Below are 26,618 nucleotides of genomic sequence, written 5' to 3' on the forward strand. Positions count from 1 at the left end.
AATCCCACTAAAATCAGAGGAATGGATACATAAAATGTGGTACATTTACGCGATAGAGTACTACTCAGCTACTAAAAACAATGAATTTATGAAATTCTTAGGCAAATGGATGGATCTGGAGGATATCATCCTGAGAGAGGTAACCCAACCACAAAAGAACACAGATGATATGCACTCACTGATAAGTGGATATTAGCTCAGAAACTTAGAATACCCACGATACAATTTGCAAAACACATGAAATTCAAGAAGAAGGAAGACCAAAATGTTTATACTTCGTTCCTTCTTAGAATGGGGAACAAAATACCCATGGAAGAAGTTACAGAGATAAAGTTTGGAGTTAATACAGAAAGAAGGACCATCCAGAGATTGCCACACTGGGGATTCATCCCAACAACCACCAAACCCAGACACTATTGCATATGCCAGAAAGATTTTGCTGACAGGACCCTGATATAGCTGTCTCTTGTGCAGCTAAGCCAATGTCTGGCAAATACAGAAGTGGATGCTAACAGTCATCTATTGGATAGAACACAGGGCCCCCAATAAAGGAGCTAGAGAAAGTATCCAAGGAGCTAAAGGGGTCTGCAACCCTACAGGAGGAAAAACAATATGAACTAACCAGTAACCCCCATCTTCAAATGCCTAAGATAAAGTTGAAGAAGCAGGAAATAGACATTTATTAAACTTATACAGAGCCCAAATGAAGCCTTCTTTGATTGCAAAGATTGACTTCAGCTGTAAACAGAGTATCAAATTCAGAAGTGAGAAAAATACTGATTGAATGTTTTATTTTTGAAAATTCTAATTCAGAATGTAAAGAGTGATTAGACCTTTAGAGTCAATTTTAATACCAATAGAGGAATGGATCAGAGGTATGGCTGATATTGGATCTCACATTCATAATACTTATCTCATAGGAGAAGTAATTGTGGAAGCAATTTCAAAAAGTCATTTCAAAAGGGATTGTAGGCAAGTTCTCAGAAACATTTTCTTTCCTTAGAAATAATTGAATCTAGCCTTCACCTGGGCCACAAGTGTCGAGTCTGCTCTCGACCAGTTGGCTTCCCACACACAAGGACAGCAATCCACCTTTAGGATGAGACAGTGAATCTGGAATTAAGACATGGCATAGAGAGACTCCTTTGAAAAGCAACCTTGGAGCTAGAGAGATGGCTTAGAGCTTAGGAGCACTGACTTCTTCTAGAGGTCTTGAGTTCAATTCTCAGCAACCACACGGTGGCTCGTAATCATCTGATAGGATCCAATGCCCTCTTCGGTTGTGCCTGAAGACAGTGACAGTGTACTCATATAAATAAAATAATTAATTCTGAAGAAGAAAAAGAAGAAGAAGAAGAAGGAGGAGGAGGAGGAGGAGGAGAAGAAGAAGAAGAAGAAGAAGAAGAAGAAGAAGAAGAAGAAGAAGAAGAAGAAGAAGAAGAAGAAGAGGAGGAGGAGGAGGAGGAGGAGGAGGAGGAGGAGGAGGAGGAGGAGGAGGAGGAGGAGGAGGAGGAGGAGGAGGAGGAGGAAGCAGCAGCACACTCCAGCTTTGTATTGGACTAGGATAAGTTGGGGGGGGTTGTTTGTTTTTTGCCAAGGCTTAGCGAATTGTATGGGCTTCTTTTGTTCTGTGTCTGATATTTACAGATCTGGTTAGGGTTGAATGCAGGGTGTACCAGCAAAAACGTTATTATTTCATTCCCTCATTTCCACTGCCCTTTTTTGTCCTAGATCTTCATTGAATTTGCTAGCTGTAGCCTCAGTGCTACTTCTCTTTCACTTTTTCATGTTTTACTGCAGGTGATGGGAATCTCCCAGCATGTCGGCTAGCATGTCTTTTATTCCTATTCTTATTAGTCTTAGTAATCTACCTACAAATATCTTGTAACTTTCTGAGAAAAATATTTGAGATTTTTATGGAGTATGACTAGTTCCTTGAAATTATTAGTTTCTTCCTAGGTTAGTTATTCTGACTTCTCCTTGTCCTGTCCTTTCCCTTTATTTTGGAATTGATTTTCCTGAAATCTTACTTAAGTTTCTGGTGATATCTCTTGTATATATCCCATGCTGACTTGTATGGAAGGCTGGAATCTCTCTTCTCTAAAGGTATTTGTAACAGTTCTTTTCAGTTGGAATAAAATTCCAAGTTTTCTAATGGAACTCCGTATTACTGAGTATCTTGGATTTGTAGTACTGTTCATCACAGATTACTATCCTTCTCAGACAAATATACAGCCTAATCTAACAATGTCTGATCAACCTAGATGTGAATATAACTAAACTAAGGAGATATCCTTTATTCATCACTTAGTTAACTTCTAACTGATATATCAGGAGCTTGTATTCTGTCCTAAACATGCCCCATTCCTGTTTATTTCCTTTGGAGCCATCCATCTTCAGTGAATTTCTTCTGTGTTAACATTAGTCACGATCATTTTTTTATTCCTTTCTGAAAAAGAATTTAGCTAGTACATGTGGAAAGGAGAATTGACATTTGTCAAATTAATGCTCTGACAGTTATATTAAGCTTTCACATATAAGTATTATAACCCTTTGAAATCGTTATATATTAATTCTTACTAGTTGAGTCAGATTCATTAGCTTGACAAACAGGAAATTCAGCCTACATGACACCAAAATATGTTATTTCCTCCAATTTGAAGTATTCATAGAGTATTGAGTATATAGGCCTAGATAAGGATGCCTATGCTATGAGTCTTGGCTGAAATATTTTAAGTCTAGGAAAGTCAGGTAAAGGAATTTAGATCAATGAAATGAATAAGCAAAAAACCTTATAAACAAATAAATAAATATCACAGTCTAATTCTTAATTAGGGGAATGTTATAGTAAGTCAAAAGAAAATTTAACAAAGATGATTCTGTGCTGGCCAAATATTCATATTGTGGTAAGATAACACCTTAGAAGTGACAGCAGTGAAAAAAAATGGCATTAGGTTGAAAAAAGCAGCTTGAGGGGGAAACTGAAAAGAAATTTCAGAATATTCTGTGTCTAAATGGATATTACAAGGAATAAGGAGAGAGGAGTGAAAAACTGAATAAAAATAGATGAATAAATATATTCACTTTGCTTTCCTCTCCAGGATGATTCTTAACTTTCAATTTGGGAAAATTCAAAATCACCCCAGGGATGGATCATTCCTATGGAGATTATGATACTAATTAAAGAGAGAAGACCCATCCAGAGTGGGTGGCATTACTCCTGGCTAGGATCATAAACTGCATAAATGGAGAACAGGATCTGAATAGTACCATAGTATTCATCACACCAAATAGCCTACAATTCTGTTCCTATTGCCATGCTTTCTGTGCCTGCTGCTACATATTTCACAGCATGATGGACTATTTTCTTCTGGATCTGAGATTCCAAATAAATTCATTTCTCCTTTATGTTACCTCCATAAACTTATTTTTTACCTTAGCAGACAGGAAAAGAAGCAGAAATTGGTACTGATTAGAGGGACTGCTGCATTAATAGAGCTAGCCATGTGGCTCTTAGGCCTTTGAAGCTAGCTAATAGAAAGAAGATGAAAGAGTTTCGTGTTTTGAGTAAGAAAAGCCACTATTTAAATATTGTAAGAAGAGTTTATAAAGCCATTCTTGTAGGAGAGTGAAAAGCAATAATTATAAGAGAACATAGACCATAGAGTCCTGCTCCTGCAGTTGTAGAAGTTACTCTGTTTTGGATTAAAAGGAAGATGTGTGTATGATATTTTGGTCAAGAATCTGAATTTGTTCAGCCTACATTCTGAGAAAAAAAAAGTTGTGAGAGAAGTTGAACTTAAAAAGGATGGATTAATTTGCTTGGCAAGATATGTGTGAGCAACGTGAAGGCAGGCAAGTAAGCAACTGTCACTGTTATGGATTGGTGACATTAAAGAACAAGCTACTGCCTTGAGTGAAAAACCCTACTCATCTAAGGCTCCAACTTGTAAAGACATAAATTCATAAGAAAGGAGAAAGACTGAACTGAGAATGTGTCTGGTGGAGGTTCTCTGATCTTCTAAATCAACTACTTAGAAAAGTATACCCTCAGGAAAGAAGATATAGTATAAAAGGGCCAGGTTGCATCATGAACTGGCGACAAAGCTTGGCAGCATTCACTACATGATACTGGTTGTGTGAAGGAGGAATCACAGGTAGTAGCTGACAAGAGCCAACTTGTGGGTGGGTCAGAGTTTCTGTGACCTTAGGAGGCCATTACATGATGCTGTGTGTGGTGATTTGAAAAAAGAAAAAAGTGTCTCCTACAGGCACTTATTTGTATGCTTATTCATCAGGGACTAGAACTGTTCAAAAGGATTATAACAATTAGGGGGAATGGTATTGTTTGATTAGGTTTGTCCTTGTTCGATAAAGTTTGTCACTGGGTTGGTCCTTGAGGCTTCAAAAGCTCAGACTTTCTCTTAACCTTCAGACCATGATGTAGCTCTCAAGCTACTGCTCCAGTGTCATGCTCCTAGTCATGACTAAGCCTCTGAAATAGTAAGCATGCCCCCAGTTAAATACTTTCTTTTATGAGAGTTGCCTTGGTCATGGTGTTTCTTCATAGCAATAGAGCAGCTAAGAATACATAATGTGTGTGAAGTTTAAGTTTAAATAGAGACTCTGGGATATTAGCTGCAAGGAGCATAGTAAGCATTGAATGTAGTTAACCCAAGAGAGACTATGTGTGCTGCAGGCGACAAAACCTGGAGAGTAGGCCTACCCAAGCCTTTTGAGTTTCATCATAATTCACGGATATGGAATAGAAAACTACAGAATTTAGTGTTTTCTGTACTGGACTTTGGTTCTGCTTTGTTTCATCATAATTTACTGTGACCTGACTACTTTCAAGTAAAAATGTGTGCTTTGTACAGTGTATATTGGAATCACAGAGTGAAATATGTAGCTTGGTTTTTACTTCATAGTAGCTAATAGTTAAGAGACTCTGTACTTGTAAAGTATTATAACTGTTAAAGACTAAGGGACTTTTAAGGCTGGGACTGAATGCATTTTTTGATTATAACATTATTGTAAGGATATAGAGATAAGGAATGGAAGACAATGACTTAAAAGAGTTCTATATGTCTCTGATCTAGAGAATTAGTGTCAGATTGGCAAGAGGGGATACACAGAGAAACCTAGTTGGAAAAACAAACAAACAACAACAACAGCAACAGAAAGTGATGGGTTTCCAACTCTGCTAAAAACCCTTTGATCTACAATGGTGACCTGCCTGCATGGTACTCTGATGCAGTAGTGGCACAAACATTCTGGGAAAAAGCTAACACAATATGACTGGGTTCCATGACAGAGAAACCATACCTAAGACTGCTCTGTTGCCAAGAATCTGAAACAGGATAGACCTTGGGCCTAAGGGAAAACCAAATATTGTTCTGTGAGAGGAACACAGTAATAAAATGACTCATATTGACATTCTGCTGTATCCATATGTGGGACAGTAAACCATGCAAGGAAGTTTGGTAACATCTGAGTCCCTGGAAACTTGGTATACATACCCGGGATGGTAGGCAGCTCCCTGCTACCTGCCAGATACCTGGGCTGGAACATGTGCCACACTTCCCACATGAGGAAACGTGACACATGGTCACCTAGGTCCAGGACAAAGTTCTCTATGCTAATGAGGTACCTAGAGAGGGTTTAGCCAGTAAGCTTCTCTTCCTAGACTTTCCTTCCTGAAAAAGATATTTAATCTCTGGTCCACCGTGAGAAATGGGTACACATTAATTTTCCATGATGAACAGTCAATAAATAAGGACTGTCTCTTTCATCAAGAACTGCCATGGGCAGCACCCAAAAGGCCTTTGTCTACTGAGCTGATGCCTAAATCTCCTGTAGGAGGCCTATCTCCAGCTCCAGACAACCCCTACCAAGCTAAAGTCAATCACTGATGAGCTAAACCAGATTCTCATTTCCCCTTGGCTCTAGGCTAGTTGCTGTCCTCAGCTAGTGGGCCCCCAACTCTGCTCTCAACTCCTCTGAATTCAACAGGGCCTAAATATCCAGGAGTTTAGGAGCCCCTAGTCCTGGCCTCATTGCAGGCCCGTGCACTCCCAACACTTCATTCTCAACTTCTCTGTGCAGTTTTTTTAGCAGTGACTAGATGACTTGGAGTCAGGGAATATTAGCTTTGGCTTTCCCACATCTTAGATTGAATTTTCCCTCCACAGAGCAATGTCTTGTAGCTTTTCTAAGCTCAGCACCCACCTTATCAGAGAAGTTTGCTTCTGTAGTAGACAGGAACTAAGTCCGAGATCTACAACTGGAGAATGTGCAGAGCTCAATCCTAAATGGGATTTTTTTTATCAAATGTCTTATCTCAGGGCTCAAATAACTATTCAGAGGAAGTGAAAATGTATTGTAAAAGTCAGAGTCAGAAGGGGTGGATGACACCAAGGAAAGAGAGTCTTTCAGACACAACAGGACTGATACATGTGGGAATTCACGGAGTATGGCAGCATATATATGTCTTGCACAGGTCCAGACCAGAGTTACAACACTGAGATGGGGAAATATACATAAACTGTTATCCCTAACTAAGAAGCTATCTCCAATTAACAACCATCCACTGATTAAAAACTGGTTTCTTCTAAGTCGTACATCATGGATGTGCAAGCCATAGAGTTAAGAGCAGGCCCCGTGCCCAGCAGTAGATAGCAACACAAAATGATCTAAAAGGTCCTTTTGCAGAATTTTAATTTGGTCTCATATTATCTTTTTTGGGCACTTTTTAAAACTTTGTGCTTTGCTTATATATTATGGTTTCAGATTTTAAGCTTTTATAGGTCCTGTTTATATGTGTTTGTTTATGTATTGATATGCATATATATCTTGTGTTCATTCTTTTTGCTTCTTTATTTTACTTTATACTTTTTAGTTGCTTTTATTTACCTGTTTGTTATCTTAAGAGAGAGAGACAGAGAGAGAGAGAGAGAGAGAGAGAGAGAAGGTATGAAATAGTAGATTGGCAGAAAGGAACTGAGAGGAAAAGAAATAAAGAAGGAAAAAAATGAAGAGAATATATTGTGTTAAAATAACGTTATTTTCAAAAAAAATTTTAAAGGAATTATGTCTCAGTGTCAAGTTGACAAGTATTTATATCATTGTGACGGTTAATGTTAGTTGTCATCTTGGGAAAGTCTAGAATTATCAAGGACATCATACTTTAGGGATTCCTGTGGGGAATCAGCACTTCTTACTACTTAAGATGAGAAGATACAACCAGGACATGATGTAAATGGAGAATGAGGACTGAATAGTACCATGCATTTGCGACTCTTTTCTTCCTGAGTCTGGATGCAATGCAGTCACCTAGTCTCCTTCTCATGATACCATGTCATCTCTGCCTGTCTTCCCTATGAGTATGGACTCTGAAAAAATAAGCCAAAAATAAACATTTCTCTTCTTAAGTTGCTTTTGTCAGGGCACTTTATCACAACAGGAAAGGGTCAATTTTCCAAAAGCACTCTCCAAACTCTAAAGAAAGAATCTAATAATGCAAACTTACGAGTGCTAAAGATAGAGTAGATTCAGAAAATTTAAGATGCATTAGAAGACAAAGAAGAATGAGCCAAGACAGATATAATTGTATTTGCCTATTCCAGCATCCTGTAGGAGAGTCCTAAGACTATGCCAGTTTGGAGTACACAGTAGGATATTATCCCAAATGTAAAAGAAAAAATTTACAAACAAATATAGAATGAATAATAATTATGGAAAAGCTGGATTAGCAGAACAACCTGTAACTAAACAATTGTGAAAGAAAGCAACAGGAAGAAAACTGGTGGTGACCTCCCCTTAGCACAACCCTACATGAAGTAGGACCATAGCATCTGCCAGCCAAGAACAAGGACACCCTGGACAGGAAGTGATTCTGAATACTCATTTCTTACACAGAACTTCATTCAGTCAAGGCCAATTAGAAAGTTTTATGGAATTTGCTATAGAAATGTATTTAGAGTGTAGACCTAGGGAATAAATAAAGGTAATTTAAAATAAATGGGAAAATATGGTACGCAAATTCACAATTATGGAATATAACTTTGAAAGTCAAAGTATCAGTACCCCTAGTTTTATGCTAAACAAACCTCAAAAAAATAATAAAGCACACAATACTCCTTGAAAATCAATAGAAAGGTTTCAATTACAGTTGAAAATAAAGCTGAATAGGTAGCCATAGAATAAATATAAAGCTTATAAAAGGTCTATTCTCTCCAAACAAAAGGCTCAAGTAAGTTACAGTGACAAACATCTAAGGGGAAAATAATACTCAACTGTTTTACCTCCTTCCCCAGTAATGACTCTCCATTAGGCAAACACTTTCTCTTTAACTACATACAGCTCTAGAACAATCCTGGAGCAGACTCTTGAGTGCTTCACTATTGCTATACTTTACACACAAATACAGAATCCTAACTTTTCAGTGAAATACTAATATACACAGATTATAGCTTATGAAAATGTAGGCAACTTCAGCTTTCTCAAAAAGAAGTAATGTTATGAAGTCTATTATGAATTCTTTAAACATAAAACTTTATATTTGAAAACTATGTGGTCTTGTAAAATATGTAACAAGCACCTCAAATTAGTCTCTATTCATAGCATAAATTCATTTTAATATAAACTATAAAAATATATGCTTACCTTGATAGATTCTCAGAAACTATTCAATTTGGAAACCCAGGATCAATGCCTATTTTCACTTTCATTCAACAATAATTTTTGTTTTGTTTTGTTTGGTTTGGTTTTTTGAGACAGGGTTTCTCTGTATAGCCCTGGCTGTCCTGGAACTCACTTTGTAGACCAGGCTGGCCTCGAACTCAGAAATCCACCTGCCTCTGCCTCCCGAGTGCTGGGATTAAAGGCGTGCACCACCACGCCCAGCTTAACAATATTTTTAAGGCCCACCTATTGTAGTAAGCAAACTAAATTCAATAAGACATAATATTCAATAAAAAGAGCCAAATAAAAATATTATTTCCAAATGGTGTGACCTTTTGAAAAAATATAGTAATGTCAAATATATATTATTAAAAATAATGTAAATCATAAGTACAATATATAAAAACTTAACTACATAAAAATTTAAAATATTACTATATACTATATATTTTATTATAGAACATAATATATAATAGGCAAAACATAATACACAATAAAATTATTAATAATAAAATCTATATTTCAGTGTAAATTTTAAAGTATCAAGTATAAAGTATTATTTATGACCCCCTAGGTGTGTAAAATATCCAAGAACAATAAAGCAAAATTATGCTACTTCAACATTAAAAAGAAATTGTCAGGTTTAAAGGCTATAAGAAGTCAACTGAAAATAGAATATTGAAATAGTAATGCATAGTGCCTAGCATACTTAGGAGCTGGTAAAATGCTCAGAAGATAACTGTACTTGCTGGCAAGCTTGACAACCTCAATTTTATTACCAAGATGAACATGATGGAAGAATTGCCTCTTACAAGCTATTCTCTGACTATGTGTGCACTGTGGAATGTGTTACCCCAACATACACACACATGCACACACACACATACAAATAATTGTAATAAAAAATTAAATAACATTTTTAAACAACTAGATGTGATAGTGTAGTAGAGTTTTAAAAAATCAACATATGATTACATTGTGAATAGTATTAGATATTGGTAAAATTATTTAGAAAGAAAATTGTATTTAAGAAATTTCTGAAAAAGATTTCATTTATTTATTATATATATGTGATGACTACACTGTAGCTGCCTTCAGACACACCAGAAGAGGGCATCAGATCCCATTACAGATGGTTGTGAGCCACCATGTGGTTGATGGGAATTGAACTCAGGACCTCTGGAAGGGCAGTCAGTGCTCTTAACTTCTGAGCCATCTCTCTAGCCCATATTTAAGAAAATTTAAGCTGCTTATTTTCAGGATTAGGCCAGCACCTTTGCTTTTAGGAATTTTTTTAAATAAGTGTTAAAAATGTTTTCTAGCCATGAAAAATCTAAGTATTAACTAAGTATTGCTTATATATTTTGATATATCGATGCTGTGAATACTATGAATTCTTACAACAGAAGAGCTCTACATAATATAAGAAAAATCCAAATATATCACTGTATTATGCCAGCATGTTAGGAAACTTTATTAAACTTTATATCATGATAAAAAGCATGCATACAAATAATATCTAGAAAAATATCATTATAGCACTAAGAATTATTTAAACAAGACAAGATTAGTGGCTACTATAACTAAAACAAAACCATTAAGCTGGAGTCCCTAGAAGTAGATGCCATTGAGGTAAGCACTGAATGCAACTGATTTATCCAGGAAGCGCTTCCCTGGAAGTCTTTGAGAATGGGAGAAAGACACTGAAATGTGGACACTGGCAAAGCCCCACAAATGGCAGCTTTGGGCTGTTGAAGTAAGAGTTCTGAAAGCTAGGTACTCTGAAATCCTCTGCTGCTCCTAACTGGAAGTACATTACTCAGCCATAAAACTAGCACCAAATATGTGCATGAACTGAGAACCATTAGGAAGGGAAATAAACTTGGTAAAGTTAAACTCAAAATAGAACTCTAGATTCGGGGACATTTTTTTTTGTTTGTTTAAACAGGAACTGTTAATTTTGTTTAACTTGTTTGACTTTATGGCAAGACTTGCTTAATCTATTACCAAACAAAGAAGTTAGGAACATCTTAGTGTAGTTTTTGGGCAGAACAGGGACTTTCTGAGAAATTCCCTTCAATATCGTTTTCCCAAGTTTCAATTATGAGTATTTTATAAAGATGGCACTCAGCATGGACCTCACAATTGGCTACAAATGGATGCTGCCATGAACCCAGAGTTGAAGTGGTTGAGCAAGTTCTTTATGACAATTTGTGTCTCTGAAATATTTGGTGCTTTTGTTTCTTCACCACTAAAGTAGGCACAGCATTCACCACTCTGAAGATGGCCATGAAGTAGAGTACAGGAAGATGTTTTTCAAACTATAGTCCTAACTGTATAAGATTACATGTTAGTGCACCTATCAAAATGGTGGTTTAAAAGAGATGTGCTTGGCTTTAGATATTCGAGTAAGAATTAGCAGTAAAATCTAAGTTAAAATGAAGAGCAAATGGTCTTGGATGCTGATCAATGCAGGTAGAAACTGAGGAACAAACTGCTGAGTCACCATCTCAAGAGCAACATGCCTTTGAATTCTCCTTCCATTTCTATTTCAATAGCCATTCTCTTTAAAATGCTCCAAATCAACTCCTGGCTTATATTACCTAAATGCAAATTTTTATTAACACTTGCTACGGTCACTACAAAATTAAGTGGTTCCTTCACTCCGCATTCACTTATTGTACCTGTTAACTGTGCACAATGTGCAGGTTCACACTCATCAGTCATTTCCACATTAAACATTAAAGAAAATGAGGAGGAGAATTCTGAAACAGAAAACACACACATGAAAACCAGCAGAAATTACACATTTTTCCTGCATAACCTACATTATTTCTTATATCAATATATTATTATTTACAGAGGGTAACTATACATGCTACACTGCTTAAAATAAACTGGTGCATTTTAAAATTGCCCATTCTGTGTCATAATTAAAAAAACCATAACTGTGAACACTTTACAAAACAATGTATACAAAAGTTTTGTGCCTTTTTAATTCAGTATATTTGTCCCAAACTCACCACCATTAGAAAGTCAAGTTTTACTGTAAAGCTATTTAAGGAACAAACCCCAAGACTAATTGTTTATTTCCTTTTATTATGTTTTACAGTTAAACCCAGTAGTGGTTTTCTTCACATTTGATAATTCATGCTAGAATTGTTGCTGGCTTTACCTTTTTAATTTTGTGACATTTGTATTTGAACCTTTGAAGTCTTTTGAAGTTAAAGATAATTTCAATTAAAATAGGCAGTACTCTAGAGAGGCATGCAGAAAACACTGGCTAGTTTTCTGGTTGTAAAACTCTAATAAACCATAAATTATTTAATTTAGTAATCAGCATTTGAGTGTCAATTCACTTTTCATTTAAATGAAAGAAATGAGTAGATGTTAGTAGTTTGCCTAAGTTTTCCTTTTCCATAAGCAGAAATAGGAGTCACCAGCCCCAAATTATTCTCAAATATGCTTCTACATATGTCTCATTTACAGGATGGTTAAACCCTATGTACAGGTTTTATTTATACTAATGTTTATGCCAAAGAAGTAGTGTAAACTGTACAGCAAAGCACTAAAGATGTGATTCCTAAGATGAAAACTGATAATCACTATCAAAATGTGTTCTTAAGAGTAAATATTTGAAGCTGGGCAGTGGTGGCACACGCCTTTAATCCCAGCACTTGGGAGGCAGAGGCAGGCAGATTTCTGTGTTCAAATACAGCCTGGTCTACAAAGTGAGTTCCAGGACAGCCAGGGCTACACAGAGAAACCCTATCTCGACCCCTCCCCACCCCACCCCCCAAAAAAAAAAAAACACAAAAAAGAGTAAGTATTTGAAATAGCTTTTTGTTTCCTTTATCACAATAATGTCATTTTGGATATGTATGTCTGAGGCTGTTCAATGTGCTACCCAAGCCACATATTCTCTTACATCTGGGACCATTATTTAATCTTATTTCCACAATGTTTGTAATAGTCTTGGAACAAAATCTGAGTTAAAATAGGTAGTAATATTTATAGAATGTTTAATTGATTTGTAAGGAGAATCCAAGTCTTTTGACCCAGTGTTCATTGTTCTTTGAGGAACAAATAGAAATGCAAATATTTAAAGTATCTCACAGTCTTAATTGGCCGAATAAAATATGATGATATGCTAGATAATCTGAATATAGAAGAACATATACAAATCTGATGCTGGGTCATCATTGTGGTTTGATGTTACAAAATTCCCCATTCTTTTAACACTGGTCACATATGGGTTAACACAAAAACATATGTGTTAACTTTTAAACAGATATGTTTAAAAAAGGAACAGAGACAAGAATGGCCATCTGAAAGACTAACTTCAACTTCTTAAATGAACTGACTAGGAGAAAACATTTCCAGTAAAATAAGTAAACATTCATTTTAGATTGTAATTTTAAAAGGAAACAATTTCTTACTGATGTTCATCACAGAGAACCAGACAGCTGGATCCATATTAATTTGTTTCTGGATCCATATTAAAATGTTCAAAAATTAAAATGTCATAAGGTGTAAGTTCTCATCAATAATATATGTTAGATCTTTTTCTATAATATGAAAAATTACCCTGTAAATTATTATAGAATACTTTGTTCTTTGACAAGATTTTAAGATTTAAAAAAATAGACTTGCCATTTTGGTCATATCATCATTGGTATCAGTAGTAACAAAATATTTAAAGAGAAACTTAGTAAATTAAAACATTGGCTAGAATATCTGGTTTGAAATAGTTGAAAATACTTATTCAAAAATTGTGTTATAAAATCATACATCTGTTCAACAAATATGCTACTTGGAAAACATTATCTTGTACATTAAATAAAATAATTTTAAAATAACACATTTTAAATTGTAACTATGTACAAATCAAAACTATAAGATATGTCTTATAATTAATTAATTTAGTCACCAGATCAATCCAGAAATTAGTTTGCTGAATAATATATCATAACAATACCTAGAAAGTAACCTTACATGGATGAATGCTGAGAATCATTCAGAATGATTTTTAAAGCAGTTTTAAAATAACCTTCAAAATTAATATATTAAACACTAGCTTCTATCTAGTAAAAATGCTTATGGCTAAGATAGAAATGAGATTCTTTACAGAAACCTTGACTCAGCCTTGGGTTTCATTCCAGTGTAATTCTTTTTTCAAATCTTACCTAGCAATGCCTCAGGTACAGGTGTTTACAGAATATATAAATAGTTGAAGACAATTCTGTGGCTTTCAGAATCAAAGATCTGTGGCATGCTTATATTCATCTTTCATTGTTACCAATAAATAACTAGATTATGTATGGTGTATTAATTAGCTAGCTAATACATAAATGTTGAACAATGCATTTTCAAAAGCAATCTGACACATCATATTGTATATAACAAGGCCAGTGTTTTTTTAATTCATGGGATTGCAAGAATTACACATTTCAAGGTTCAGTGTAACTGCACCATATAAAAGAAAGAAAGAAAGAAAGAAAGAGAGAGAGAGAGAGAGAGAGAGAGAGAGAGAGAGAGAAGGAAGGAAGGAAGGAAGGAAGGAAGGAAGGAAGGAAGGAAGGAAGGAAGGAAAGAAAGAAAGAAAGAAAGAAAGAAAGAAAGAAAGAAAGAAAGAAAGAAAGAAAGAAAGAAAGAAAGAAGAAACAAAGGAAGGAAGAAAAGAAGGAAGGAAAGAAGGAAAGAAAGAAAGAAAGAAAGAAAGAAAGAAAGAAAGAAAGAAAGAAAGAAAGAAAGAAAGAAAGAAAGAAAGAAGGAAGGAAGAAACAAAGGAAGGAAGAAAAGAAGGAAGGAAGGAAGAGAGAGAGAGAAAGAAAGAGAGAGAGAGAGAATTGAGGGAACACAGAAAACAAAGATTAAGCAATATTTTCTTTTCTATTTGAAAAATCTATTAGACAACATACTGAATTCCCCCAAAAGAGACTGTTTTGTGTGTAAAAAGTCCTTAACTGTGAACAGGTAGCGCAGTGTCAGAGTAGGCCGAGAGACACGACAGTTCCTGGGGTACAAGTGCCCTTTTTTAAGGTGTCACACTAATGCTATTCATAAGGAGAGTTGGTCTGAAAGTTCAGATTCACTCTAAATCTCAGACTTAATATGATTCTTTTCTTCTGCACAGTCATCTGAACAAAAGATGACTATTGATCCCAGACTGGAAAATGTGTTTTGATGTTTATTGATCAAGTCTGTATGAGGGAAATTGTGATTGATAAATAAAAGACAGTGATGAATTATCACTTCTGGATAAAACAAAAGAGGCAATCACACTAAATAAACATTATAATTACAAATTCATTAAGGTAAGTGAAAAATACACACACACACATACACACAAATATATGTATATATATATATATATATATATATATATATATATATGAGTGAGGTGATATTATTCAGAATAACATATATTTTTAAATCATTGCTAGATTTTACATTAAAGTAGATTTAATAAGTTATTAAAATTTAAATGTGATATTTTTACCATTGTACATTTTAATAAAAATTAAAATCTGCAAGAATTTGACATCTGCTGGTCATGTCATGAAACAACACTCATTTTGTTATACTACTAAATCCATATGCTAATTTTCTCTATGAAGTGACAGAAAACAATGTACTGAATAAGATCATCAAGGAAAGAATAAATGTATAATGAATGCCCAAATGTGCATGTCCTAGTAATCCCATTTAGTTAGGTGTAATAACATGTTAAAAAGACTGAGTAGATCTAGACCATTGAAGCTGTGCAAAGGTGTAAGAGCATACACACATTTTTCATAAGCTGCCTGCAACATTTACTAACTCAGCTTATTTTATCTTTAAATATTCTCACAAAATTAGTAGAAAAATTCTATTTATGGGAAATATTACAATTGGAGCCATTTAAACTCATTTCTACACTTGTGGTCAAGTCACTTTTTAAAGGTTTTATTTTAGGTCCACCTTAAATCTAATTAACTAGGAAAACATAAAGTCAGTCGGGAAACCTAGAGAGTTCTGAAGGCAGCTTGAATATCCTTAGAACACTCTGAATTATCTTTTAACATCCTCTATTATGTTCTGAAGCCTCAGTAGATCAGGTCATAAAATCTGGGACCCTGAATTCAGCTAACTGCATGGAGCTGGCCATCAAAGTTGTTTTATGTCTCTAGCTGGTTGAAACCCCATTTCAGTTCCCACCTCCAGATGGAACACAGTGAAATATAAGCTGTCTCTAAAATCAGTCTTTATCTAAAATTTAACCCTGCTTTGGAAGAAGTGTTCTCAGTACTTGGGGAGAAAGGAGTCACCCAGGCCTCTTTGGGCAGCGGGGAGGTCTTTCAACCCACTCCAGTCTTAGCCCTGGCCCGCACCTAGCTTCCTTTTAATTCACACTTATTTTTTAGATGTCAGTCCTACATTACCGCAACAGTACACCCCAGCCCTCACTAAGCCCTTCCACTCGCCTCTAGGCTCCCCTGTCAAAGTGCCTTTCTTCCCCATCAACAGTAAGGCAATCTGAACTCTGGTCACAGTCTGAGATCACTGGGAGCAGCTTGGTTCCTAAGTCCCTTACAGATTTCCCGCTGAAAGGTATCCCAGCACTGCAGACCAGGCACTCACCAGCTGCAGCAAGCCTGGGACTACAAGGAGAGGCAGCGGCCGCAAGCTCATCATGCCAGCTCGCGCGATCTCAGGAGCTGAGCTCCCTCACCAGCATCTCGCGCATCTCCACTTCTTGCTGAAGGCTAAGGACGTTGAGGACCCAGCGGCCAGTGGACAGAGAGCCTAGAAGGAGGGACGGGCAGGAGGTGTGGTTTGCGTGCCCTGAGCCTCTTTCAAGTGGTAGGAAAGCCGCAGAGCTGCAGGGCTTCAGTACACTCTCTCAGACTGCGCCTTGACTCTGTCGTGAGCAGCTGGAGGTCTGAGGATTTGAGGGTTTGGGAACCACTATCGCGACTGCCGGGACAGCTAGAAGCTCTTGTACAGGAACAGAGCGCTCCGCCCAGCATAGGAGCTGTTAGGTGTGCCTTGCGCAGGGCGCACAGAGACTCTGGCACTTGGTTAGGAAGGCAGAAGGGTTCTCCCTGGATGAATGCAAAAAGAATGCGCGGTGATGGCTCTCAGAAAATTTGTAAGGAAGGTTACTCAGAGTTCTGGGGAGGCATGAGGGTCGAGGCATAGAGAGGAGTGAAGGGGATTTTAAGAAAGGGAAGTGGCCTGAGCCACAGTCTCATAGGGGGAACCATAGCTTTCCTGGAGATTGAGAAATTTCTCTGTTGCTGAGAAGGCTAGCCAGATTTCTGGAGTTGGGTGCTTGCGGGAAGCTCGGGAGAGATCAAATTGTGCCAGTGGCAGGACAACAGAGGGTGCTCTGGAATGACCAGGTGTTTAGGAAGTCTGCAGAACTGTGAACTATGACACTGTAATACCTACCCCAGGGCTAAGGGAGAGAAGACAGAAGAAAGGAAAACCATAAATAACCTAGTAAAAGGCAATCTTGGAGGCCCGGAAAGTCTGCAAATCTCAACAGTGAGCCACAACCTCTGTGTTTAAAAAGTCACCTTTGAGGGCTCCTTAAGCTTTAAGACTGAGTGGAAAAAGTAAAGGCACAGTGTTCAATGGTGAACATCTAAATACAATTCATTTTTGAACAAGTATAAAATTTAGAGAGATTAAACAACTGGAGTCCAGATGTACAGAGACAACTCTTAAAAATGGAAAGTGGAGGCAAGGAAGTAGAGCTGCAACTGACAACCAAGCCCTAAAATCCAAAATACAACAAACAGAGCAGTTTGGGTTGCAGTTTTGGAGAGGAAAAAAGAAAGCAATAATGTTGTATTCCCCTTATCCTAGCATCCTGGACTCCAAAAATAGATAGATAGATAGATAGATAGATAGATAGATAGATAGATAGATAGATAGATAGATAAAATTCTTTTAGAGTATGGGTCCAAACCTGAGGCAAAGTAGCCCTGATTCCAGGTCTCTAAAGCAGGGGAATTAATAAGTAGAGGGCAAAGTCCTGTCCACACTCTCAGTGGATGTGCTAAGACTGTGCATAAGAGCAAGGACATTATTCCATAATGTTGTACAATTCTACTGTGATTTTGAAAGCATGTTGTTCCCACTATGGAGGGAGTGTTTCTCCATACAATTTCTTTCCTTTGTGGAGAGAGACAGAGGCAAGTATATAACCATAGGACATGTCCTTTCTAAACATTTGTCAAGCCTGATTTTGGTGTTCCAAACACTTTGTGGGAGCTGATACACCTATGCTTGTCTTTAGATTTTCTTTGAAAGACTGTATCACTATTCTGTTGCTACCCCTAACAAAAGTATGCTTATTGATTCTAGAGTTTCATCATATTCTCTCTCTCTCTCTCTCTCTCTCTCTCTCTCTCTCTCTCTCTCTCTCTCTCTCTCTCTCTCTCCCTCTCCCTCTCCCTCTCCCTCTCCCTCTCTCTCCCTCTCTCTCCTCTCTCTCTCTCTCTCTCTCTCTCTCTCTCTCTCTCTCTCTCTGTGTGTGTGTGTGTGTGTGTGTGTGTGTGTGTGTGTGTGTGTGTTGCTGAAAATTGAACCTGACATATGCTAGGCAGGCTCCCTACCACTATCCTCCATTACTAGCCCTAGAAAATTATTCTGACCTAGAAAGATTAAGATAATTTTAAAAGTTGAAAGCTATTTCTAATGGTTAATTTTCTGGCACTGAATTTGGGGGTATATTTTTATTTTATTTACAGGCAACTGCACAAAAAGTAAAGGACTTAATGGAACAGATTGAACAAAACAAATAAACTTCTTGAAGAAATAAAGCTGCAAGGGTAGGAGGACAAAACACTGACCAGATGCAGCCTCTTATTTGGAGTAAGTCATCACCTGCTTGAGCCTGGCTGATTCACCTGCAAAGCAAACGCGCTGTCCCTTCTTAACTTACCTTGTAATCCTGTACCACAAACTCTTTGTAGGAGGAATGTTTAAAACTTACACCCATCAATAGAAGTAAACGTACCTTCTCTTAATTTATTTATATTTCTTAGAATGCTTCTCTCTTGTAGAAAACTTCCAAATCAATTTAGAAGTAGAACCTAGAGTTGAATGTATGTTTTAAAACCAAGTCTTCTCACAAATGGTGTATCATGGTGGGAGATGAATTCCAATATAGGAATTCCAGTATAGAAGTATGTAGAAAAGAAACTGGAATGCTCATGCTATTGATTCTGATATTTCTGTATTTATTTATAAAGTGACTATTATTCCATAGGTTTCCCAAATTTACTTTATAAAGTGTGAGAAAATAATAAATAGGAAGAAAGGAATGAGGTGGGGGTGAGAATGGAAAGTAAGGAGAGAAGGAAGAAGAAAAGACAAGAGAGAGAGGTAGAGAGGTATAATAATTCTTCACCTTGCATCTGTTTCTCAAAAGACAGTAGCTTTATCAAGAAATATGCAATAAGTGAAGTACAGCTGTCAATACAGAAAGGAAGTGCAGCTGCTTAGCATAGTCAGTGGAAAGAGAGATCAATGTGACAACAGTGCATCATGAAAGAGACAACATGTTAGTGTCCCAACAACAATCAAGCTCTACATTAAGAAAAATGAAGAAGGCAGTTCCATGATCAGATAGGGGAGGGAAGCAAAACAGAAGTAAAATGACCTCAAAGTGCTGAGTTAAGGAGTAAACGGGAAATGCTGAGCAGGTGGAAGAAATGCATCAAGAAAAGGCAAGAGAAGTGTTTTGTAGGTTAGATGGTAGATATCTGGAAGGCCAAGCTAAACAGGCTAGGTAACATCTGCAGTGAGGCTGAAAACAGTAGTAAGGGGCATGAGGTCATGGTAAGCGGAAGCAAGTACCAAAGAAATGTGGAGTCAAGAACTGTACCTAGGAACAGTACACTGAGCTTAATGTTTTGATATTTAATTTTTTCCTAACAAATTAAAAGATTTTTTAGTCATCATTTTGTCTCTTAATTAATCTAACAATTCGAGTATCATATCACTGAATTATCATTTTAAGAATGTTTGTCCCAGTTTAGGGATATAAACAGTCTTTTTATATAAACTAGTAGCAGAAGTTCAGCCAAACACATTTTGTCACTCCATGATTCTATTTTGGTTTTGAAAAATGTCATATTAATGGATAATCTCACAGCTTTGAGGTCGGATTTTCCCACCCAGGCTTTTCTGTGGGGTCAGGGATTTTAGTTTGGTTTAGTTTGGTTTATGTACCTTTCCTCTGTACTTATTTTCTCATCATTTACTCTTCATTAATATCGATACCAGAAAGTGACAGAAAAATAATTTGCAGGCTGGCATTTCCGAGTTGTGATGGATATTAGATATTATTCAACTTTCTCATTTTGTATTTAAGGTGTCAGACTGTAAAGGTTATGTGACTTGCTTTAGGTCATCTTATGAGACACGAGCAAATCTGCCACTTGATTGAAGTCAGTGAGATGCACAGTGCATATGGCTCTTTCCAATTCATCATTCTACCTCAGGTATTATTCAATTCTCTGGCAGTTATAAATGTAGTGACCAATTATGCCTCTAGCTAATTAGAAATGTGGGGATTATCTATAGATGCTAAAAGCTGTAGAATCTACATCATTATCAAGAAAAAGAGATTCCACTTTGCCAAGCCTGAAGCATTGATCTGGCAATAATTTTCAAAGAGTCTAGAGGTCAGGAGAATGACATGATATAGAGAAGTGAAGCCTGGGATTTAAGAAGAGGGATGAAGATATTTTTAAGGATATTTTAGGGTGAAGATATTTTCAAGATATTTTAGGGGGGGAAGATATTTTCAAGGCCTTTGGCTTCTTATGGTTTGGTAATAAAAAACTGGTGGCCTCTTTGGTACCATTTTTAACTAAAATCCTTTTGAGTCCCATTATTCTTGAGGAATTCAATACTCTTTACTACCAATCGAATAGAACATAATACTGTGTTGTATTAAATATTAACCCTGATGGCACAATAGAGTCATTGGGGCCTTTAAATGTTTCCGAGGTTAAGATTAAGCATCAGTGGCTTTAATCTATCAGAAACTTGGTCTTTACTTGTGGGAGCACAGCTTCTCCCCTCATTTCCTTCATCTTCTTTTCCCTATCAAATTGTGTGGTGGGGTGCAGCTAGTACCTGGCACTTTAACAGAATGTCATTAGTATCTGCTTATATGCTTGGATCTGGAGAGCTTGTTATGAAGAGAACTAGGCAACATATTGAACATATTGGGATATAAGTAGAAGTAGAGAAGTTAGCAAGTTTCATGGCATGTCTGTGTTCAACATACAAACCAAACTAAAATATTCACGTGTCCTCCCTTTGGTAGCCATACTGTCTGCATTATCTGTTCTTGTAGATGTTTTAGGGTAAAAGTGTGATGGCTTTAACCATAAGTGTCAATTATTAGCCTCCAGAAGGTAGCAAGAAGTAAAGGAAGGCATGTGCAGGCAGGCTGTGCCGGGCAGCACTCGCTGGGACTGGCAGAGGCTTTTTGAGGTGCTAGCTGGTGCACATTTTCATCAAGCCAAGTAGTTTGTTTTTTTTTAATTTGACACCATCTTACAATATATTATTGTATGTACTCTCCATCTACAAATACAGATGATTACTTAAGGGGTTAATAACCTTATCTTCTTGTACATCAAATATAGTGAATATCATTCCTGGTGTAATTTCTTAACACATTTTAGATATTGTTTCTTAAGTGCAGAGAAAACAGAGAACAGATATACACAGATGCCCAGTCTCTTGCAACCTCCATTTGATTGCCTGTGTCATACTGATAAGGTGCTCTTTGCAAACGCCCAAGTGTAACTCAACTTTAACATAAAGGATTTCATGATTAAGGTCAAAGGCTGAAGGGCATCTTAGGCCATTTGAGGCTATAAGTACATGAGTGCTAAGTCATGTACCCTAGAAAAGTAATAAAAAAGAAAAAGCTTCACCTGAAAGTGGGCCTGAAATTTTGGGAAGAAAATCTAATTCTTAGTCTTTACAGGAGTCTGTTTCTCCATTCTAACATCACCAATTAAAACTCAAAAGAAATTTGAGGTCTACTCTTTAGTTTTATCTTTTTAAGAGGCCATTTTCAATTAATATGCACTTTCTTTGCCCAAGTGTCCCCAATTTTTTCTTTGCTAGGTCTTTGAGGACACACTCCCTAGATACGCACATTAAGCTTTATAATGTACTTTGATGAACTGAAGTTGTACCACATCGAAGGATGATGGCTCAGCATCACAGGGAAATGCTATTGTGTTTTACCTTGAAAGGAATGTGAAATTACTCCTCATCACTTGTCAGAACATAGCAGCTACACACAGTAGTACATTTAACTATATCAAAGTGCTGTCTACCATCTTTGGATAATTGGGATGCAGTTTTTTTTCCACAATTAGGCTTTTATTTATTAAAGAAGTGTGTTTTGTAGCATATGTGACTTTTAGAAATGTTTCCTACAGTCTTATGAATAAGGACAATAAGTTGTTTTGTTTACATTTGCATCCATTCTTTAAAATGTTGCTGGCACCTTCACTCATTCGTTGCTCTGCTTTGTGATCCTTTTGAACTGTGGCATTATTAGTCAAGATCTATTTTCATGTTCCTGCTTCCTAATAGAAACTCTGTTAGGAAACAAGTGGGCTGAATGTTCAGGCTTACATTTAGAGGCACCTAGGATTTGATATTTTAAAAATCTCACTTTCTGTTTTTCTCTTGTGCTGATCAAAAATGAGCTGTCTAATGTTTCCTTGGCAGCATAGTAATCACACTAATGCCTTTCTCCCCTTTTTGGAATATCCATACTGCTATCTACTGGCCAATGGAAGCATTGCTTTATACAGGGAGCATCGTGTTTGTTTTACTGTTGTTGTTTGGTTGGTTTTTGGTTTTTGGTTTTGTTGGTGGTGGTGGTAGTGGAGTGGTGCTTTGTTGTTTCTGTTATTTTGTGTGCTTGCTTGTTAAAGTATAATTACATCTCCCCTCCCTTTTGTTGTGTGACACTATTCCTGGGAAAATATGAACAAATGTGTACCCACTTCAGATAGGGAGCTGATTGATGACTGAGCTAAGTACAAATACCAACTTGTTGAAGCAGTGAAGTTTTTGTGGGCTTACTTAAAGGAGTATGGGTGAGGGATTACTTACAGCAGCAGGAATAACTCACAGACAAGTGCATCATTAAAGTCTTCTCCAGCATGGGCAACAGCTAACAAAGGTGGAAAATCTGGAACATACTATACAACATGCAGGATGCTTAACAGGTATGACAGTGTCCATCCTTTGTAGATATTATAGTAAGCATGAGTATGCTCAGATAGTCGTCTCTGTTTCCAGGCAACAGGGTTTCTAACAGGTATGACAGTGTCCATCCTTTGTAGATATTATAGTAAGCATGAGTATGCTCAGATAGTCGTCTCTGTTTCCAGGCAACAGGGTTTCTAACAGGTATGACAGTGTCCATCCTTTGTAGATATTATAGTAAGCATGAGTATGCTCAGATAGTCTCTATTTCCAGGCAACTGGGTTTCTAAGATTCTTCAAGGTAATCTGGCTTGTTTGCTCTTTACATCCATACATCCATTGTTTCTATGCATCCATAGGGAGGGAGGGACCTGGGGAATCTGGTCAGTTTCAGGCAATTCCTGAAGATATTTTGACTTGGTTACTCCTGAGCTTCCCTGTTGCTTAGGAGTAGGCTGTAATGTTTCGCCTCTCTTTAGAACAAGTGCCCTGTTGTTTCACCTTCCTTTAAATAGTATATCTTAAAATATTCTGTTGTTTACCCTGCTGTCACATTCTTCATCTTTAAAAAAATTAAATTTAAAATGGAAGATTCCAGACTAAAAAGAAAAAATTTACTACACAACTCCCCTCATTCTTCTAATTTCTCATATGTCCTTCCCATTCATACCCTGATATTAATCGATTTTTATATGTGTATATGTAACATTTAATACAACTACTGAATATAGGGCTATTTGTATGTGTATGACAACTTAAGGAAACTCATCCCTAAGGAAGACTAATCTTCCTTCTCTCAGCAGTCAATACTTGCATGTAGTTCTCTGTGTATGGGTAGGGCCCATGTGAGATTTTCCTCTTTCACATTATCATGTTCCTTGATGTCAGTGTTTGGGTCTTGTTTAGGTACCCATGTTGTTGTGGTATCATCGATGAAGCTATCCCATTGTGTCTAGGAAACACAATCACATGGCAGATTTTCTGGTCCTATGGCTTTTAGAGTTCTTCTCCCTTTTCTGTCCTGTACCCTAAGGCTTAGGTATAGGAGCTTTGTTGTAGATGTATCAATTAGGGCTGGGCAATCCAGTATGAGTTCTTCTTTGCATTTTGCAATTCTCTCCATTTGAAATTTTGGTAATGGTCTTCCTCAGTTTCAAAGAAAAGATTCTTTGACGAGAGGTAAGAGGTACGTTCACCTGTGAATAAAAGGATATTTAGACTACAGTTTAGAATCATGTTGATCTACTAAAGTGGGGATAGTAATTTCTTTTCTATGATCCATGACTTCATTAATCCTGGTTAGTTGGCCAGATTTCCAAGTCTCAGGCATGATTTCCCTACTGTTGATAAAGCCTTAAGTACAACTAGACAAATATTGATTACTGTTAAAATATGGTGTCACTATTGTATCCTTAGTACTATTTTGCTGTGCTGGTCATTGCTATAGTTCACAGGCATCACAGCTGGGTAGGACTATTGGTTGCTTCTGTTACTTGGCAACTTGCAAAGTACTTTTCAGTACTAAAAAGCTAATCATATGAAGGTTGCTTGCAAGTCAAATCTGGCTCGAATTCTGAGACCTGGGTCTGAAGTGGGTAGTTTCTTCAGGAAGAGAGACCTGGCTTCAAACTCTGGGATACAATCAAGGGCAATATAAATAGCCTCTTGGACTCCCTTGACCTTGACCCATCATTCAAAAAGGAATTTCTCAAGCCCAGTATTAGGGTTTTGTTAGATAGTCTGTAGCTATTGGGAAGAGGATTGTTTACTCAAGTGGTATAGCTTCATTTAAATCAAATATGTGTATGTAGCCATATACACTTGTGTGTCATTGTAGTTAAATAAAAAATTTTCCTTATGGCACTCTTAACATCCTTTAACATCCATAGTGCTAGTTTTTTCTCTTCCCTCTCTTTCTCCTTCTGTATTGACCTCCACACACACTCTTCAATTAAACCCCATATTATCTCATTTTTCCCTTCATAGCACTTGTGTACTGATCTCCTACTCTCTCATGCCATCTCCACTGCCCCTCAGTTTACCATTTTAGTTCCCTGGTTTCTGTTATTATTCCAGTTGTATTGTCAAATCTGAAGATTTGTAGCTAGGAACCACAGGTGAGAGAGAACCTGTGGCATTTGTCTTTCTGAGTCTGGCATACATCAGATCTACAAATGTCATAATTTGAATTTTTTTCTTTATAGCTGAATAGTATTCCTAAGTATATGTGTAGCATATTTTTGTTATTGTTTCCTCAGTTTGAGCTTATTTAGATTATATCCATTTATAGCTATTCTAGAAATCAGTGTTGAGCATCCCCAAAAAGCTAAAAATGAATAAATTCCACTCTTTGATATATTTAAATCTTACTCTGCAGACACTTTCTCAGCCATGTTAATTACCACCGTTTTCATAACAGGCTGATTTTTTTTCAGATAAATTGTTATGCTTGTTTCTGTGTGGAGTTACAGAATATGTGTTGGGAACAAAAAAGGAGGGCCCAGGGGAAGGGGGGGAGAGACCCACACCCCGCCAGAGATTTCCCTATTCTCTGGTCTGTCTGTCAGGCGTGGGAGAGCTGCCATACACTTTCCACTCAGCCCTGGGTGGGCATTAAAGCCTCTGACCCACTCTTCAGGGGGTGGCCCTACCTGGGGACCCTGGAACTACTTTGCTAAAGCCACCAGGGTTATAGGAGAGAGGGATGAGGGAAGAGGTTCCCAACACCTGTGAGAGTGCATCATGCAGTGGACCTTGATGAGCAGAGACTCTCTATGGTTTTAGAACTTCATTATAGAAATGCAGGGCAAAAGAGAGAAGGGAGAGAAAGGGAGAGGGTGGGGGGAGAAAGAGAAAGCTAGAGAGAGAGAAAGCTAGAGAGAAAGAGAGTAAGAGAGGAGAGAGGAGAGAAGACAGAGAGGAGTGAGAGAAGTGAGAGATAAGAGAACAAAGGAGTGAGAGAGACAAGTAAGAAAACAAGCAGGGGCTGAACAGCCCTTTTTATGGTCTTCACTGTTGCTAGGTAACTGGGGAGGAGTTTAGCTGAAGGTCAGAAGCTTGAGCCATTGCCTATGTGACTACTGACCATGCTTCTTTTGTGGGGGCTGTGGGGGCCGGGCCAGAGTTCCAGGAGCATAAGGGAACACCTACCATGTCATGAAGGTGAATTATTACTATCCTCTGAGTTCAGACCTCAGCTCACCTGGAGACCAGCCTGTCTGTGCAGAGCCCAGTGCCCCACAAATATGTACTAAATACTTTAGTGGACATTGTTTCTGGAGATCATACATTGTCTCCTGATGGGTTCTCTGATTAGGGGGTCATACAAGTTATAAATGAAAATGTGATGGGCAGGCAGGTGTCCATTTTTCCTTCTTTTTAAATGGTTACCATAATAGTTTACATTTGATTTACATTTTGCTAAGTAACAAAAACAGATAAAATCAAGCCATTAAGGCAAAATGATCCATTTGTCTGTGAATTCCATGAAGTCATTGTTTTTAATAGCTGAGTAGTACTCCATTGTGTAAATGTATCACATTTTCTGTATCCATTATTCTGTTCAGGGACATCTAGGTTGTTTCCATCTTCTGGCTGTTATAAATAAGGCATCTATGAACATAGTGGAGCATGAGTCCTTGTTATATGATGGAACATCTTTTGGGTATATGCCTAATAGTGGTATA

The 26,618-nt window shown here is 37.2% G+C and overlaps 1 protein-coding gene across 1 annotated transcript in view; it reads right to left on the reverse strand.

Moving 5' to 3' along the window:
• The window catches only part of Nxph2 (neurexophilin 2), a 105,261-nt gene extending 88,802 nt beyond the window's left edge, over positions 1–16,459 (reverse strand). Inside the window, exon 1 of the mRNA XM_021156710.2 lies at positions 16,306–16,459. Within this exon, the coding sequence (XP_021012369.1) occupies positions 16,306–16,359 (54 nt within the window). The 5' untranslated portion in view covers positions 16,360–16,459. The remainder of the gene's footprint in view (positions 1–16,305) is intronic.
• Between the last annotated feature and the right edge of the window lie 10,159 nt (positions 16,460–26,618).

This window comes from Mus caroli, unplaced genomic scaffold (assembly GCF_978045245.1).
Source record: "Mus caroli unplaced genomic scaffold, Mus_caroli_1 scaffold_2, whole genome shotgun sequence".
Taxonomy (NCBI): Eukaryota; Metazoa; Chordata; class Mammalia; order Rodentia; family Muridae; genus Mus; species Mus caroli.